The sequence below is a fragment of the Nicotiana attenuata genome, chromosome 1, assembly GCF_001879085.1.
Source record: "Nicotiana attenuata strain UT chromosome 1, NIATTr2, whole genome shotgun sequence".
Classification (NCBI taxonomy): domain Eukaryota; kingdom Viridiplantae; phylum Streptophyta; class Magnoliopsida; order Solanales; family Solanaceae; genus Nicotiana; species Nicotiana attenuata.
Window position 1 is genome coordinate 33,963,900 of NC_031989.1, and position 17,961 is coordinate 33,981,860.

At 36.9% G+C, this 17,961-nt stretch overlaps 1 protein-coding gene across 1 annotated transcript; it reads right to left on the minus strand.

Annotated features, from left to right (window-relative positions):
- LOC109224352 (4-coumarate--CoA ligase 2) lies at nt 3,433-8,598 on the minus strand. Its single transcript, XM_019388938.1, has 6 exons — nt 7,327-8,598; nt 4,968-5,166; nt 4,638-4,783; nt 4,424-4,491; nt 4,220-4,325; nt 3,433-3,868 (listed from the first exon to the last, which is right to left on the minus strand). The coding sequence occupies exons 1-6, from the start codon at nt 8,395-8,397 to the stop codon at nt 3,740-3,742; spliced, it is 1,719 nt and encodes a 572-aa protein (XP_019244483.1). The 5' UTR covers nt 8,398-8,598; the 3' UTR covers nt 3,433-3,739.

The following is a 17,961-nucleotide window of genomic DNA, read 5'->3' on the forward strand; positions in this document are numbered from 1 at the left end:
TCCCTCGCTCTTTTTTGTTGAAGGATGAAATAAATAAATAATTGTTGTGCACGAACTGGTTGATCACCATCCTGCTTCACTATGAAAGGCTTATATATTTCTCAATCTCTTATTTTTCGATCACTTATAGAACTTATTTTTCCTTCGCTAAAGTTTTCCCTTTTCTTTTATGTTAAATCGACAAGATTATATAATATTTCATCTAATTTTGGTATTTTTCTACACTCAATGTGCTATAAAACTTTCACAAATTTTTATGCATAGACAATGAATTTATTTCAAGTATTTAGAGAATTCTAATTCACTGTCATATTACTGGATAGCAGTCAACTAATCAGATACCTCTGTTCCTTGATTTCTACAGAGATATCTATTTTGTTCTTCGAAGTGTCACTTTCGTATATGCTTTAGCACATAGTTTTATTAGTAATATACAAAAAGTAGTAGCAAGTGCTTGTAGGTACAAAAAGAAATGGGTGTGTCTCTACCATATGGAGTTGCGACCTTTTTTATTTTTCTTTTCAACTCTTTATTGATATTGAGCAGCATTAGATAATGTCATTCAAGATACAAACAAACACAATAGTAGTAGGAAAAAGATGACATAAATTTCATGAATTAGCTTGTTTGATATTTTTATCTCAATGTATTATGTGTGCTGATACCAAAAAAGATTCTTGATCAAAGGAAAGTCCCTGGATTAACTGGAGAAAATGTCGCCAGCCATTTGCAGCTTTACTTGTGAATACATATATTTAACTATAATTGGTTCACATATTGAATAGGTGAAGTTATGTCTAGTCCATGTAGGTGAAGTAATGTTTGACTTGTGTATTACTTGGTTTGAACTGGTGCATAATTTCATAAAATAGGAGAGCACAGATTTCCGTATTTTGTTTTACTTCAATTATTAAGATATTCATGACTATCTATATGGACACCAACCGTCCATTAGCTTTGATCATTGGAACCTCACTTTCTTTGATTCTTATATTATGATAATGTAACACCCTTTTACACCAGTCATACCAATCGCTTCTTATTACGGTACATTACCTTTTTTTGTTTAATTTTAAAGTTGGAAAACTTTTTACAGTACATTAGCTCTTATCATTTGTAAAGTTCACTCACAATAGTGATTATTAGTCTATGTTGTTCGTGTGATCATATGAATGTCGTTAATGTTATAATACTATACGAACTCTTATGAATAAGAAGATATAAACATTAGTAAAAAATATGAAAACAAGAGTAGGTCGTCACCCGAAATTAACTTGATGGTGAACAGATTTGCATCAATGAACAAAAATATGAAACTCAGCCTCTTATTTGGTTAGTATATCTTTTTCGCTTTCTTGGGTTATCTCTCTGTCTAAAGGTTAACAATAAGGACAAAAATGTGAATTTGATGACGATATGCAGTCGATAGTAACAGAAGAGCTCTTTCAAGATTCTTGCACAACTCTTCTTGGTCTTCTCCTTTGTTGTTGGCCAAACTGTCTGTTCTTGTCATGCTCATTCACTTTTTGCACAGTTATGCCTGCCCTATGCTTATACATTTAGTATTATTAGCTTTTTCTTTCACCATGTTTGAAACTTTTTAATAAAGGTTATTTGAATTCCAGAAAAATTTGTGTCTTATGCTTTAGATTTATAATAGCCATGTTTGATTTATTTACTCCAATTGTTTAATTAACACAGTGATTAAATTTATTCATTTTTTTTTTTTACATAAAATAGTTAGAGAAGTTTTTACTAAACTGACATGAGCTTGTTCTTTTAACAGATAAAAAATTTGAAGTATGAGGATGTCATTGAAGAAAGTACAAAGCAAGTTGATGCATATTAGATCGTATAGCTCTCTTGGCGGTTGTGTAGGGATGTTGTCATTGTACATATGTTATAATTTCGTTTTCTGTCTTTTAGGATTTGATAGTAAGAAAGTCATACAGTTTAGATGTGTATATATTCTAGTAATGTGTTGTTTTATAGTACTTTCTAATTGACAGATTAATTTTATGTGAATACATGTGGTTATTTATTATTTTTTCTGATGTATATGTATAAGTATATGGAACAATGAATACTATTGCAAAGACATGATGTTTACCCTCGAATCCGGATAACAATTGAATTTATATGGGGTTTTAAGGATCCGTGAACTAAAAGATACAAAAGGCTTTTAGGTTGAGGGAAATAAAGATAAAGACTCAACAATTGCTGTTAAAGTAAATAATCGCAGAATATAATATTACTTAGAACAATTGTGCTTGATCCTCTACAAGAATTTAGAGAGATCCCCATTTATACATTCTGATTAAGGGTAAAAATAAGGTAGGTAAATTGATTACATCGTGGATCCCTGTAATTACGCCTTAATGGCCTGAAGTGGTTGAGAAAATCACGTTTGGGCGAGATATCCGGCGACGCTTGGTCATCCGTTACGAGCCCGACTTCCGACCTTGTATGTTTCTCCATCCGGTGGTGATTCCTTTCGAGCTCTGTAACGGTCTCGAAATGACTCGACCTCGGTTGTAGACGTGGCCGTCGTTCTACCTTGCATCCAGGTCGGGTTCGATGGCCCCGACTTGCTCCGGACCGGATCCAACCCGGTCGGGCTCAAGCAAAAAAGGGTATCACCCAATACACATGAAAAAATTTATGAATTATCTAATTGCATTTATTAAAATTTCATTTAAGTGAAGAAAAATATGGTCTTTACAACTATTTAATGATTGGATTGTCAAATTGTTAAACAGGTATTAGCGGAAAAAAAATTAGACGTTGAAAATATTATCGTTAAAAGTAACAGAAAATTAACGAAAAGGGAACTCCAGTTGCTAAAAGTAATTATAGTAATCGAATTTGTGGTTGTTTTTAAAGAGCTTTAACGACCGGATGACAAATCAACGAGGGGAAAATTCGGTCACAAAAGAGTAAGTATAACGACCATAAAATATTTCGTCGCTAAAGAATCTTTAATGACGGAACTCCAATCCGGTCGTTAACTTTTAACGACGGCGCATTTAGTGACCGGTGACGACCAGTTTTTGCCCGGTCGTTAGTGACCTATAGCGACCATATTTGGGCTTTTAACGACTGGATTTTTCGTCGCTAATAATCACTTCTCTTGTAGTGATATTTTTATTATTTTTTACTAGATCTAAATTATTAGTACGTTTATTCACTCTCGTAAATTTGTTATTCGTGTGTGATTTTTGAACCATTATACTAATATAGTATAAGTTCATATCAAGTATTATTCAGCATTGCATCGCACGTAAGGATTAGATGCCTAAATTTATTCACACCATCTCTTTTAACTCTCGTATAACATGTTACTTAATTTGTGTGCTTATGAACTACCAATATTTCTTTATTCGATTTCCCCAAAAAACCTTCATCACAAAGTATGTAGTACTGAGACCAAAGTTCTAGCAATTATAAAGTTTTCCCTACAAAGAATATGAGACTACTTCACATAAAAAGTGAAGAAACTTACAAGTTACAACCGCAACGAACTTAACCATTCAATGTTGTCAAAAGTTAAAAAAACAAAAAGAAAAAAAAAACTAACATTCACAGTCATTGGATATGAGAATCCACACACAACAGTGCTTTAACGACTTGGACATTAATATTTTTGGGATATATCTCAAAAAATTTAAGAATAACATCAAACAGATACAAAACGGACCTAAGCCCTTAATTAATTAATTACAGGCGCAAAAGGTCGTCTTCACTCGGTGGAGGAGGCTGGTGGTGCAGCTAGTTTGGCTCTCAGTTCTTTCCTCAGTATCTTTCCAGACGGAGACTTTGGAATAGAGTGAATAAAGTACACCTTGTGCAATCTTTTATAGAATATCACCTGTATATCATTTTATGTAGAATTTTTATGAGCATATATTGAACAAAAAAACTTACTCCCTCTGTTCCAGTTTATGTGAACCTATTTCCTTTTTAGTCCGTTCCAAAAAGAATGACCCCTTTCTAAATTTGGTAACAATTTAGCTTAAACTTACTATTCTACCTTAATGAGAAACTTTTATAGCCACACAAATACTCTGGGCCCCTTTTTGACTCATTTAGGACCACAAATTCCAAAAGTCTTCATTTTTTCTTAAACTTCGTGCCCAGTCAAACAGGTTCACATAAATTGGAACGGAGGGAGTAATTTTTTTGTGAACTATTGAGAGCTAAGTGATGAGAAAATCTGTACCTGTTTGGCAATAAATTCCTTTATAGCTTCTTCAGTAATTTCAAAACCATTGGCGGAGCGGACCACAAATGCAACTGGGACTTCCCCTGCCGCATCATCCTTTTGCCTGCACAAATTGTTAAACATTTATTTTAATTTTTACATTCAAATTAACACATGTATATATTTGTATAATTAATCAGCGTAGAGTTGTATTGTACTTACGGCACAACAGCAGCATCTGCAATATCTGGATGGCTTACTAAAAGAGACTCAAGCTCAGCTGGTGGCACCTAACAACATTTAAACTTAAATTGGTTAGTAATCTGTTTAATAATTCTAGTCTTTCTTGTATTAGATGTCACTCCTGAAGTGAGCTCTAACCCAATTGTGCTAAAAATCCATCCTATAAAACATAGAAGATAGTTGAGTATTATACCTGGAAACCTTTGAACTTGATGAGCTCTTTCACTCTATCGACGATGTATATTTCATCATCGTCATCTACATATCCTATATCACCAGTGTGGAGCCATCCATCGACATCAATGGTCCGTGCAGTGGCTTCATCATCATTCAAATAACCTATTTGACATATATAACAATGTTACTTCAAATATATATACTGTCTCGACTATCTGAATAAGTCTTTTTCTCCCAATCTTGTAGTCTTAATCATACTTTTAATAGACGGCTTTACATGTAGTTATAAGTCATAATTATTTTAAATGTCAGTGTATAGAAGTTAAACTCATAATAAACTAATAACCTTTCATGATTTGTGAACCGCGGATGCAAATTTCGCCAGGTTGGTTGCGGCCAAGGGAGCCACCAGTTTCAGGGTCGACCACTTTGAGGTCTGCATTTCGAACTACTGAACCACATGAGCCAGATTTGGTTGAAAATGGTTGCTTTGCAAATGCTGGGCACATTGTTACTACTGGTCCTGCCTCTGTCATACCATACCCCTGCCAATTCACGTTCAGTCACTAATTAAGCACAATATAATTTTTTATAGTTCAGATCTACAGTACTAAAATTATAAAAATTTCATATTAATACTATTTTCAAAAAAGTTTGTGACCTGATTATATTTTATGATTCCAAGTCAAATATGACCCACTAAAATGGGTCAACTTCGGCTTCTATCTTAATCAAAATCAGAGCTTATGTATTCATGAGGGTGATAAAATATGGAAAATGACACTGTATAGCCAGGATTTCAAGCTTATGAGTTCGGAATTCTAATCGTTTTAAGTTATTGGGTTCTAAATTAATAATTTATACATATTCAATGGATTTTTTAAGACAAATACAAGGTTTGAACCAAAGCTATTGGGTTCAGCCGAACCCGCTGGCAGCACTCTAGCTCCGCCCCTGACTGTATAGCCACTTTTAAAGTAATAGTCGAAAAAATGTATATTTTTTTTGTGTATATACACATTTTGTATGTTATATACAAAAAATATACAACTAATATACACAATTTTGGCTACCAAATATAAATAGTTTCTGGCACGGGCTAAAAGTGAAAAAAGCCCGATAAATAATACTATCATCTGATAGATTCCCCTGTCCTCTCCAAAAAAAGAAAAGGGTTAAGCCTCAAATTTATTTTTACAATACAAAAACACTTCTAGAACTTTTTTAACTGCGAAGAGACGTTCGAAACACAAATTCGTCCCACTTTGAAATCAAAGGTAGAACAAACTTTTGGGAACTGATTAAATACAAGTTTCAAAGTGATTATATTCATCTTTTAAAAAATGTAGATAAAAATGGCGGTGAATTAAATTTTTCTCAGATTTTGATATGCCACTATGAGACCAGATCAACGTATCATATTCTTTGAGAGGTGAATATGGCAAGATCTAGAGCAATTAAAGACTGTCTATGAGTGCTACCGACCTGCCCACTAATATTAAATGGCCTCTATCTACCGCTAACATATTTATCAATTCCACTAGTAATTTTTAAATGAGCTTTTCAATTTTCAGTCTAGTACGTGCAGAAAAATGCAGCCATTTCGATAGTCTGAAATATGGCGAGACTGTAATATGATAGCAAGAAATAAATGCTAACTTAGTGATTAAAAAAATAAAGAAGTCTCCCTCCCATCAATAATAAGTGATTTTTTGACCTTTTTATTTTGGTCCAAAATAGGTGATTTTATATAATCAAGAAGGAATTAATTTTATTTTTTCAAAATTTGCCCTTTATTTACATATCTCAATATGTCAATGTAATAATATGCAAATTTTAATTAAGAGTAATTTAATGAATAAATCTTTTTTTCTCTAGGAGATAGTATTTTCTTAAAGCGTGTGCCAAAGGCAAAAAATCACTTATCATGTACGGGAGAGAATAGCGTATGTATTAAATGATTCAAACGTTCCAGTTGTATCCTCTCACATGCTGATTACATGTAATCCATAAACTCAACAGGTTATTGATTATGTGAGAAAAGCTAGTTGTTAATTACGTCTGATCTCCCTTTAGATTATGACAATTTGGAAGAAATACTAGCAATTATACCACATATAGTTATTTTTTTTCCCAATAAGTTTGATATCCAGCACTCAATTTGGACCTCTAACTGCATTTTCCGGCTTATTAGACCTTTTAAAACGTGACACAAACAAATTTTGGTGATCTTGATTATTACAACTACTTGTGACTAGACTATAGTAGAAAGAAGGAAAAAAGATTAAAAAGCTTGTGCATTACCTAAAAAGCACGACTTTCTGCTAAAATTTTACATCCGTTGCCCAGTTGACTTGACTTCCTTAGACTTTCGTCTTCTCTTTTTCTTTTTAAGTTAATTAATGTAAAATTTTAATTTTTTTACTTTTACTATTGGTTGTTAATCAATATGGAGCAAAAAATTCTAACAAGGGAACCACGCTTGGCTTCTTAACCTTTATTTCTCTAATGTTAAGGGAATTATGTATTAAAAAAAATATTTTATCCTATTTACACAATATAATACCAATTGGGAAATAAATCATTCAAATGACATGAAAATAAAATTGGTTATAGTTTGTTGGCCAAAAATAAGAAACCAAGAAGTGTAAGTTTGTTCTTTGTTTGCTTAGCTAAACGAAAATTCAGGGCACTGTAAATTTTACCTGTCCAAATATAGCTTGCGGGACTCTACGATGTAGCGCTTCCTCCAACTCTTTCCCCAGCGGCGCCGCCCCGGACAACACGAGCCTAATTGAACTCAAATCGAACGAATCAACCATTGGATTTTTAGCCAACGCAAGAACCAAGGGCGGAACTACAGCAGCAACTGACACGCGGTGGTGTTGTATCAGCTCCAGCAATGCACCAATTTCGAATTTTTGCATTAATAAAACACTAGCTCCTGCTCTTAACGAGACTAAAAGCACTGAATTTAACGCAAATATGTGAAACAGAGGTAGAACGCATAGCACCACGTCATCGTTTTTCAAGTACAAATTTGGATTGTCTCCGTCGACTAATTGAGCTACTCCTGTGATTAAACTTTTGTGAGTTAAAATCACACCTTTTGGTAACCCTGTTGTTCCTGATGAAAATGGCAAAGCTACTGGATCATCGGGTTGGATAACAATTCCTTTTGGCATTTTCTCTTCGTTAGCTTCAGAAAGTACAGAGAAATGTAAGCAATTTTCAGGCGGGTCGTCGATTGTAATAACTGAAAAATCTTCGCCAATTTTCGGGTCATTCTCTCCGGAATCACGAAATTTATCCACGTACTGAGATTGAGTAACGATAAGTTTCGCGTTCGACGCTTTTAATTGCTTAAACGCCTCAGCTTTTGTGTAAAATGGATTAGCTGTAGTTATAACAGCGCCAATCATAGAAGCCGAGAGAAAAGTAAACACAAATTCCGCGCAGTTCTGGAGAAAAGTCATAATTACATCTCCCTTTTTGATTCCGATGTTGTTTAAACCAGCAGCTATTTTCTGGCAAATGAGATGAGTTTCAGCAAAAGTGTAGGATTTTCCACTGCTACCTGATATAAGACATGTCCTATCTTGAAATTCAGAGAGCCTTTCAAACAAGTAAACATGAAGAGGGACATTATTGGAAATTGGTATATCTGGTAATCTTGATCTAAACACATGTAACTCTTCAGAAGATTGATTTGAAGGAGGAATCACAGAAGAAGATAACTCTGCCTTCTGGGCTTCAACACTAGCTACACTCAACATTTTTTTATTTTTGCTTTGTATTTTGGTTGTGATTGGAACAAAAATCTTTTTTTTTTTTTATGCAGAGAAAAATGGTCGAAAAGAAAAGTCTAAGTTGTGATTTGTGAGGGTGTGAGAGAAACAAAGAAGGAAAAAAAAAATTCAAGAGATTTGCTATAGTAAGGAGAAGGGAAGGTGACATAAATACATGGGAAAGTAAGGTGCAGAGAGTTAGGTAGGTACATAAACGTGTGGCGTTGGGGGAGAAAGAAGGAAAAGACCAAAGGGGTAGTTACGTTACAAAAGTTGAGACTTGTAGCCGTTTGGCCAAGCTGCAAAAATCAGCTTATTTTGAGAAGTGTTGTTTTTCAAAAGTGCTTTTCTCAAAAGTACTTTTGGTGAGAAGCAGTTTGTGTTTGACTAATTAGTTTGAAAAGAACTTCTGAGCAGCAATTAGTGTTTGGGCAAGCTTTAAAAAACTGCTTCTAAGTGTATTTTTCTCAAAAGTGCTTCTCAAAAAAGTGCTTTCGGAGAGAAGCTACTTTTTTCTGCTTCTCCAAAACTGCTTTTGCTTCTCCTCAAAAATACTTTTTTTCCTTCCAAAAGCTTGGCCAAACACCTCAATTTTTGGCCAAAAATGCTTTTGTCTAAACAAAATCACTTTTGGCAAAAATGAAGTTTGGCCAAACACGCTATTGGGATTTCCTCAACCTGAAAGAGTAAGAGATCAGTGACGTGGCCGTGGCTGAACAAGATATTCTAATAAGGGTATTCAAAAAATACTTTAACATATGATTTAAAGCAATTTTTTAACTCGATTACCATTTAACTAAAAATTTTCTTAAATCGAGGAGATTCATCGTTTAATTATATAACTTTTAATTAGGGGTGGTCAATGAGCGGGTCGGGTCGGATACAGTTCGGGTCGAAAACGGGTAATGAAAAAAATGGGTAAAATATCCGACCCGAACCATATTTAATACAAATAAAAAACGGGTTAACCGGCGGATAAAACGGTTAACCGTATTATCCGTTCATGGCTTCACATTAGCCTCAAGTCCTCAACTGTTCAGTGACCCAGTTTTCTACTCAATAATTATTAATTTTCTTTTATCGCACAACTACTCAATAATTCTAGCTTTGTGCTTTATTGATTCAAATCCAACATGAAAAAAGTGACGGGCAATATATACACTCACTACGTATTTATGAAAAAATTTATTCAGGGAATGAAGACCAAATATGTCGCCAATTTCTTGCCTTTGCATATTTACAGAGGAATATGGTCATGCTTTATTACTCACGGATAACAAATGGGTACCCATTTAAAATATGAATAATGTAGGTAATTTCCGTATTTGATCCGTTTTTAAAATGTTCATTATCCAACTCATATTTTAACGGATAATATGGGTGGTTACTTGTTTTGTTTTATCCATTTTGCCATCCCTACTTTTAATATAGAAGATTCAATCCGCCTCTCTCCACCTAGCTCCACCACTGAAAGGACCAATTTAACATTCTTGTAAGTGAACCAAGACAAATTCGTCGTTCAATTCGAAATACTATCAAATCTATCCAAAAAATAAATAAAAGCTAGTGGTTCACCTCAGCGCTGTCTTGGCCGTATAGTAAGCCCACATTCCAACTACCCGCTAAGTAAGTTCAAGAAATTCCCATCAAACTCAAGCTCACCTACCAGTCTACCACCGATTCCCTTACTTCAATTGGAAATTGTCAGCGAAAGTACTAATAAGTCTAAATTTTTATCTCGTACCTTTAAACACGACGAAATTGTGTAAAAGTCAACATAATTTACTGTGGGCAGCAGAAAATCAAAGTTTATCATAAGCATAATCTAAAATTAATTAGATATATAAGAATATTAAATTTGGAATTTAGTTCATTGGTCCAATTATCATTGTATATATATTAACTTGAGATTGTTATAGGAACCCATAAACTTACCATTATAGACCCGCCTCTAACTCTACGTGTCCCAAGTTTCAACGTACATTTCTAATTAGCTCTCCGGATCCATGTTTTCTCGTGGTAAATATTGAATACAAAATAGAAACTACATAATTAGTTGAATTTACTAGTGTTCATAAAATTAGGATGTGTAAATGATTTTTCGAACATGTATAGAATGACTTATCATGTATTTTCCTCGTAAAATATATATCTTGAAAAAGAAAAAATCTACCTACTTATCATTTAATCTCTTTTGGGGTAACAATTGGTATCTGTGATAAATGATCACTCCCATAGTTACATTTAGAGAGAAAAAAAGGATGAAAAATACTAGGGATGAAAAATGACACACTTTTTTTCCTTTTGTTAGACGAGAAAAGAAAGATAAATTATGGAGCGATGTTTCTATCTCGTCTTATAAATTTTCAATTTGCACTTGGATACGAAAAAATAGTACTATAAATTTAATTGGTATAAGATATCCCAAAAATTAATCTTCAATCCTATTGAGTTCCACTACACGAATGTTGTCATCGAAAAGCGAAGTAAGAGTTTTAAGGCCTTTTTTTTTTTTTTAAGATTAAGACGCCTGAATATGAATATACATCTGAATATCAAGATGTGTATTAAGATTAAGACATGTGAATCTGAATACACATATGAATATTAAGATCTGTATTAAGATCTGAATACTAAATGATTAAGACTGTTTGATTTTTAACATCTGAATGTATAAAATTTATCTTTATTTGAAAATTAATAAACATAAAATTCAAATGAAATACTAATTAGTCTAATATTCTATGGTAGCTCCTGATCGTGATGGCTAATGGTAGTACTTGTGAATGCCGGCTAGAGGCGGCGATTGGTGGTAGTTTTGGTTGATGGTGGTGGTTCAAGATAGTAACTAGTGGTAATTGATAGTGGTGGCTATTATGATTGAGGATGGTGGCGTGGTAGTGGGTGGTGATAGTTAGTAATGACGGGTGGTGGTGATAGTTAGTAATGGCAGGTGGTCGTGGTAGTTGAGCAAGGTGGTGGTGGGTGGTGGTAGTTTATAATGATGGACAGTGCCTTCTATGATTGTTGATGGTGATGAGGTGGTTAGTTGAGGTAGATGAGTGTTGGTTATGGTTGAAAATAATAGTGGTGGAAGTTGTGAGGATGGTGGGTGGTGGTAGTCGATAATGGCGGCTATGATTGAGGATGGTGGTGGTGATGGTTGAGTATGGTGGTGGTGGTGGCATGATAGTAGTTGATAATGATAGGTGGTGGCGGCAATCAATAATGAATGTGGATGGTAGCATCTTAATGAAATTAAGTCATTGTTATAGATCTTAATCATACAGACCTATTCAGACCCATTAAGTGGTTATGAAGTAAAAAAAACAAACACACTTAATGATTAAGATCTGAATAATTATGATTCAGACTTTAAAAACAAACGCACTTAATGTCTGAGATCTGAATGATTAAGATTCAGACCTCCATTAAGTGCAAACAAATGAGGCCTAAGAATCACATGCTCGTTGTTTAGTGGCGGAGCCATTTTTGTTCAAGGAGTATTAATTGACACTTCGCCATTATTTACCCGTTAAATGGTACAGTTGAATTTATACGTGGTTTATAGACAAGTGAATCGATTTGATCCTAGAATAATAAATAAATTAGACAAAAACTGTAAGACTTAGCGTTGAAATCGAGGTAAGACAGTAGAAATCTTGATTCTGGGAGCAGAGCTTCCGGAGGCAGTAGTAATAATAGCAATAAGCAAGAAGGTAAAATATTATTAAGCTTTGAACAAAGTATAGTATGTGCTTTTCAGAAAATTCGTCCTCCCTACAATGGTTTTAGAGCTCACTATTTATAACTGCACATAGGGAATACAACCCTAAGATTAAGCCCCTCTTTTATGATAATTATGAGGGCCATTAAAAAATGTGTAATGGTAGGCAGTGAATGCCATATTCTCTGTAACGGACCATATACTTAATGCTATAAGATATTCTCCATTAAATGTTACCGGGTGGCAGGCATTTACTTTGCTTTTATGAATACCATTCTCTTCAGCAACAAACAAGATCGTTGCCTTCTGACCTGATTGCTTTCTGTCTTCGGCTCCACGTGTCGCTTTATCATGCGAGCATTTAATATGAATATATTTTACCCTATACAGATAGTCCCCCTGCTTTCCGATGGCATAATCTTGTGTCACCGGGAGGTTGGTAAAGATACCTTTCTTGGCGGAAAATTCTCTATCCCCCATTGAAAAGTTTTTGACGGTTGATTAGACACATGTCTCTCCGTATTTAATGCCCCGAACACGCGTGATCCCGTGATTCAGCAACACTTTTGCTAGTTATCGAGGTAATTATGGCCACGATTTTAGCCGCCTATTCCTTTACTTATACGCATCAACCTTCTCCTTTTACACTTCATAACTTTTCAAACTCTCTTTACTCAACTTATACTTGTTTTCCACTTCCTCTAATCTTCTTCTTCAGAGAGAAAAACCTTATCCTCTTCTGAAAATAATGTCCTCTTCTTCTAAAAATTCAGTGCTTTGAAAAACAAAGAAAGTGCTGATGATGCAGCTCCTCCCACAGTGAGCACCATCATTCCCAAAAAGCTTATTACAAATAAGGACTTCGAAGAGAAGTTCCCATATGCTAACTCCCGCACGTGGGTTGTTGGCATATATCCTTCTTTCACCTGCCCTTTTAGCATTCCTGCAGTGAAGGAAGGAAGACGGCGGCTGTCAGGATTTGAACATCATTGCTCCTGACCTAGTGGAGCGGGTAACCTTCTCCAAGAAGGGTTTTATGTAAGTTTACACGTACCCCTTCACGTTAAGCCCATTTTTGTTGAGCGGGGAGGGGGGGGGGGGAGGGGGGGCTTGACTCTGCTATCTTAGAGTTTTGCTTCCGCCACCAAGTCTTTTTGGCACAATTAAGCTCTTCTGTATGGCGGACAGTAAAATGTCTTCGGCGGCTATGCCAGGGACGTGGAAGAGCTTTCCCTGGCTCGGCTGATGAACCTTTATTCCCCTAAGATTTTTCATGGGAAAATGATAAACTTCAATTAATGTGCTCACCATGCTTTGCTCACTAGCATGGATGATGACAACGATCGTAGGTGGATGGAGCGGTTCGTTGTAGTTTTCACCAGGGAAATCATCCCGGCCACGACTCCATCCTTTCCTGAATCTTGGAATTGTACACGTAAGTTCGATATCTGCCCTTTTCTATGATTAAGAACCGTTCATGCCATTTTTGACTTCTTTTTTGTTGTCTCAACAACTCGGTGGACACCTCCAAGGGTCGAGGGCTGGACTAGAGGTCCGAAAGATTCTAGATATTACTACGCCCGAGACCTGCCGATGGAAAGAACTGGCCCTTAAATACGGGTGGAAGGCCAAAAATTATGGTAAGCTTATTTCGGAACTAACCTTATTTTTATCTTTCGTGAAAGGATTTTTGGCTAACTTTCTTTTTTTTTTGCTGAATTTAGGTCTACCGTAGGGCTTTGTTTCCATACTCGAGGAGGATGTTTTGGCCGATCTCTCAGATGTGGCAAGGTTGTTGCAGGAGGCCTTTGCTCGAACGAGTGTCTTCGGACCTGTTTCCGGTATAAGTGCCGGCCATAGCACAAGCAACCAAAAAGGCGACGCTCCTCTTCAATCGAGGACAAAAATAAGAAGGCGAAGAGTGCCTCGACCAAGCCAGCCGCAGATACTGTGGTGATCGATGATGATGGAGAAGCTAGTGATGATGGGGCTTCTCTACATAGAAGATGGCGACCTTCATCAGCTCAACATGATGCTCAACCTGTCGAGTTAGTTACACCAACCGAGGACGACGTCCAAGCGCTCTGGGAGGAATGTGATATAGTGAAAGATGCCAACTTTCGTTTCAGAGTCTTAATCGCTATTCTCAGTACCGTGAGGCTGGGTGTCGGGTCTCTCTTGTTTTCGGTTGATGAGCAAGCAATAATTAGCACGGCTTTCGCCGCAGCTGCTTCTCAACCTACAATGCTATCAGCTTCATATTCTTCTTTGCCAACCTTGCCTTTGGCACTAGCAACTGCTACATGATCTCCACCGGCCACAGTCATCCGAGAGGAGGATGTTCCTCTTCCCCACTCCCCAGTTCATGGGAATTTGGGGCACAGTTATTCTGCCCCTATGAAGATCCTTAGAGGAGGAGGAGTTTCTCACTTTTGGTTTTTATCGGATGCCATATGCTGTCCCGACCGTTGGAACTTGCTAATTATGTGAAGCCTCTGGCTTCAGAAAAAGATAGGAATAAAATACAATCTCTCTCGGGAGAGTGTTTGTTGAACTATTGCATGCACAATGCAGTGGCAGTATAACCTTTTTTTCCTCTATTGTTTCTTCTATCTTTTTTACGACACGGTTTTGAATTTGTATTTCTGCTTCAGGCTAACTTCCTTGCTTCTGATTGCCTTCAAAGGTTGATTTTTGATAAGGAGGAACTCACCTCTGAGCGGGATGAACTGTTGGCCGAGCGAGGCCAAATTGCTGCTCGTCTCTCGAAATTGGAAGCACAAGCTGCTGAGGCCATTGAGTTGGAGGCTCGATTTCACCAAAGCGAGCAAGAGGCAGTGACCATTCGCCAAGAAGCTACCCTGTTAAGGGTTCAATTCGAAGAGGCTAGGGCCAAATGGGTTGAAGTTCATAATGTCGTTCTTGCTGCATTCGATCGTGAGGCTACCTATACTGAAAGATTTAATAATTTGGAGGCAGCCTTAAACTCCAAAGCTAAAGAAGTTACAACTGCTGAGGAGAAGTATTCCTGGTTGGAAGAGAGGCATAAAAGGGTCATAGAGCACAATAAAGTTTTCATCTCCATTGTCCGTAATCTTGATGTAGGCCTCCGGGCCATTAGATCCGAGCGGGATAACCTTTCAACCAAGGTTGGCCATCCTAAAGAAGAACTTCAACATCGAGCGGCTTCCCTCGCTGTTGATAAAATATATTCTATGTATAGCATGAGGAGAAAAACTTTAGAAGAGGCCAAAGCGGGCGTCATTGACTTCGATGCCAAAATCGATAAGGCCTGTGAGCTGGAGTCAACTGCTTGAAGGGGTCTTCCGGTCCGGCCTGATGCTATCGACTCTTTTGGTTCGGCCTGATTCCCTAGTGGCTTGCATTTTTGAACAGTCGGGTAATCTTTGCCCGACAACAAACTTTATTTCCCGGTAGAACTTTGCTACCGAGCAAAAGATTATCTAACTGCTCCGTAGTGGCTTGTTGCTTGCATGCATTCTCATTTAAAGGTCTTATCTCTGCTGATGAAACTTCCTTCATAGTATATTTTTCGTTGCTGCCTCGTTAAAAACCTTGCCAGAAAAATCCAACTGGACAAAAAATGGATGAAGGGAAAAAGAGTGCAGCACATACTTTCAGTATATGTGAGGTTCATTAACAATAGTATATTTTGAGATGTTCCACATTCCATTTGCTCGACAACTTTACTCCGTCTTGATTTTCCAATTCGTATGACCCTTTCCCGGTGACAGCTGAAACCCGGTAGGGGCCTTCCCGTGTTGGACCTAGCTTTCCAGTATTGAGCTCCCGGGTATTCCGAGTTAATTTCCTTAAAAACAAGTCTCTTACTTTGAAATAATGGAGATTGGATCTTTGATTGTAAAATCTTTCCATTCTTTGCTTTTGGGTTGCCATCCTTATATGCGTCAAGTCCCTGCATTCGTCGAGCAACTCCAATTTTACCAACATTGCTTTATTGTTTGATTCTTGTCCGCCCGGAAATATCTCAGGGTAGGTTCTCCTCCTTCCACTAGGATCATGGCTTCTGCTCCGTATACAAGAGAGAAAGGAGTCTCCGTCGTGCTTGATTTGGCCGTTGTTCGATACGCCCATAATACTCTTGGTAGCTCTTCGAGCCATTTGCCTTTGTCCGCTTCCAATCTCTTTTTGAGATTTTGTATAACCACCTTGTTTGTTGATTCTACTTGACCGTTTGCGCTAGGGTGATAGGGTGACGATGTGATCCTTTTGATTTTTAAGTCTTCAAGGAATTTTGTGACCTTTGGGCCTATAAATTGTGGCCTGTTGTTGTAGGCTATCTCTTTTGATATCCCGAATCTGCAAATTAAATTCTCCCAAAAGAAATATACCACTTCCCGTTCGCTGATCTTTTGATACGGACATGCTTCAACCCACTTAAAAAAATAATCAGTTAAAATTAAAAAAAATCTTACTTTACCGGAGGCCGGAGGCAACAGACCGACTATGTCCATCCCCCACTTCATGAACGGGCATGGAAACAAAATTAAGTGTAGTGGCTCTGCCGGTGATGTACCAACGATGTGTAGCGTTGACATTTATCACATTTTTGAACATAAGCCTTGGCGTTCCATCCGAGGCCAATAGTATCCTTCCCTGATTAATTTTAACACTAAGGAATCCCCGCCTGAGTGATTCTGCAGATCCCTTTGTGGAGTTCTCGCATAACATAATTAGCTTCGGAAGCTCCCAAGCATTGGGCCAACAAGCCTTGGAAAGATCCTCTATACAATTATCCTCCCTTAAAGCTGTATCGATCTGCTTTAGTGTGCATCGCCTAAGATGCCTGTGAGCACGTGATTTTTGCCCTATATGAAATACTCCCAAAAATTCAAACAAAATAATTTTTCTTTCATTATTTTACACTTTTGTGAATTTTGTATTATTTTCTGTTAATTGTTTGTATTTTATAAAAATATACACATGACATTTGCATTTAGGATCTAATTTCATATTTTAGGATTATTTAGTGGTTAAGCTGTTTTTAGAACAAATTTACAGAAAATAACAAAAATAGGCCATTTTTAATTGTTAATTGTTGAATTTGTCATGGGTTTACTTTTAGATAGGATTTAATAGAGTTTTAGGAATTAATTAGTTTAATTTTGGAAACAAGGTGGGTCTTTGATTTTGCATTTTAATAAAGTTAGAAAAAACATAAAATACAAAATGAAAACAAATAAGTAAATAAAATACAAAAAGAAAAGAAGAAAAACAAATAAAAAAGAAATTAAAATGAAGAAACAAAGGGCTGGCCAACATTGGGCCATTTTTCGTTCAAACACTCAAGCCCAAACCCCAAACCCCTTCCAAATATACCCGTTCCAGACCAGGCCCAAGCGTCTCAACCCGGTCCAACCTTTTGACCCCAAAACGACCTCGTTTGGTCTAAAATAGATCTGAGCCGTCTAGGTTGAAAGATCCAACGGCTCGGAAGCCTGGATCATTTCATATATAACCCCCCTACCCCCTTCGCCTCTTCTCCATCAAACCCTAGAGACCAGCCTCCTCCACCGTCTACGCCGTCTGTCGCCGCCGGAAATCGCCTACGGCGGCGGCGATACTCCAATCAACCCCAAATCTACACCATCCCCTCTTCTTCACCTCCCCGTTCTATATCTACCATTGATTTCTTTCAAAAATCACCCAAACACCTCGAATGATTCAAACCCTAGCGCCGCCACCGTCGTGCACGGCGGCGCCGATGTCCAAACCCCTCAGAATGAGTACCCTAGTATCTCCTCACTCCCCATATCCACAATCCAAGTTCAGTATCCTTCAAA

What these genes read in the sequence shown, in the direction of transcription:
- LOC109224352 (XM_019388938.1), bottom strand. Translation starts at nt 8,397, where the DNA reads ATGTTGAGTGTAGCTAGTGTTGAAGCCCAGAAGGCAGAGTTATCTTCT. An exon ending in GCAGATGCTGCTGTTGTGCC is followed by an intron (nt 4,326 to 4,423) that starts GTAAGTACAATA and finishes CAATTTGTGCAG; the next exon opens with GCAAAAGGATGATGCGGCAG. An exon ending in AGGAATTTATTGCCAAACAG is followed by an intron (nt 3,869 to 4,219) that starts GTACAGATTTTC and finishes AATGATATACAG; the next exon opens with GTGATATTCTATAAAAGATT.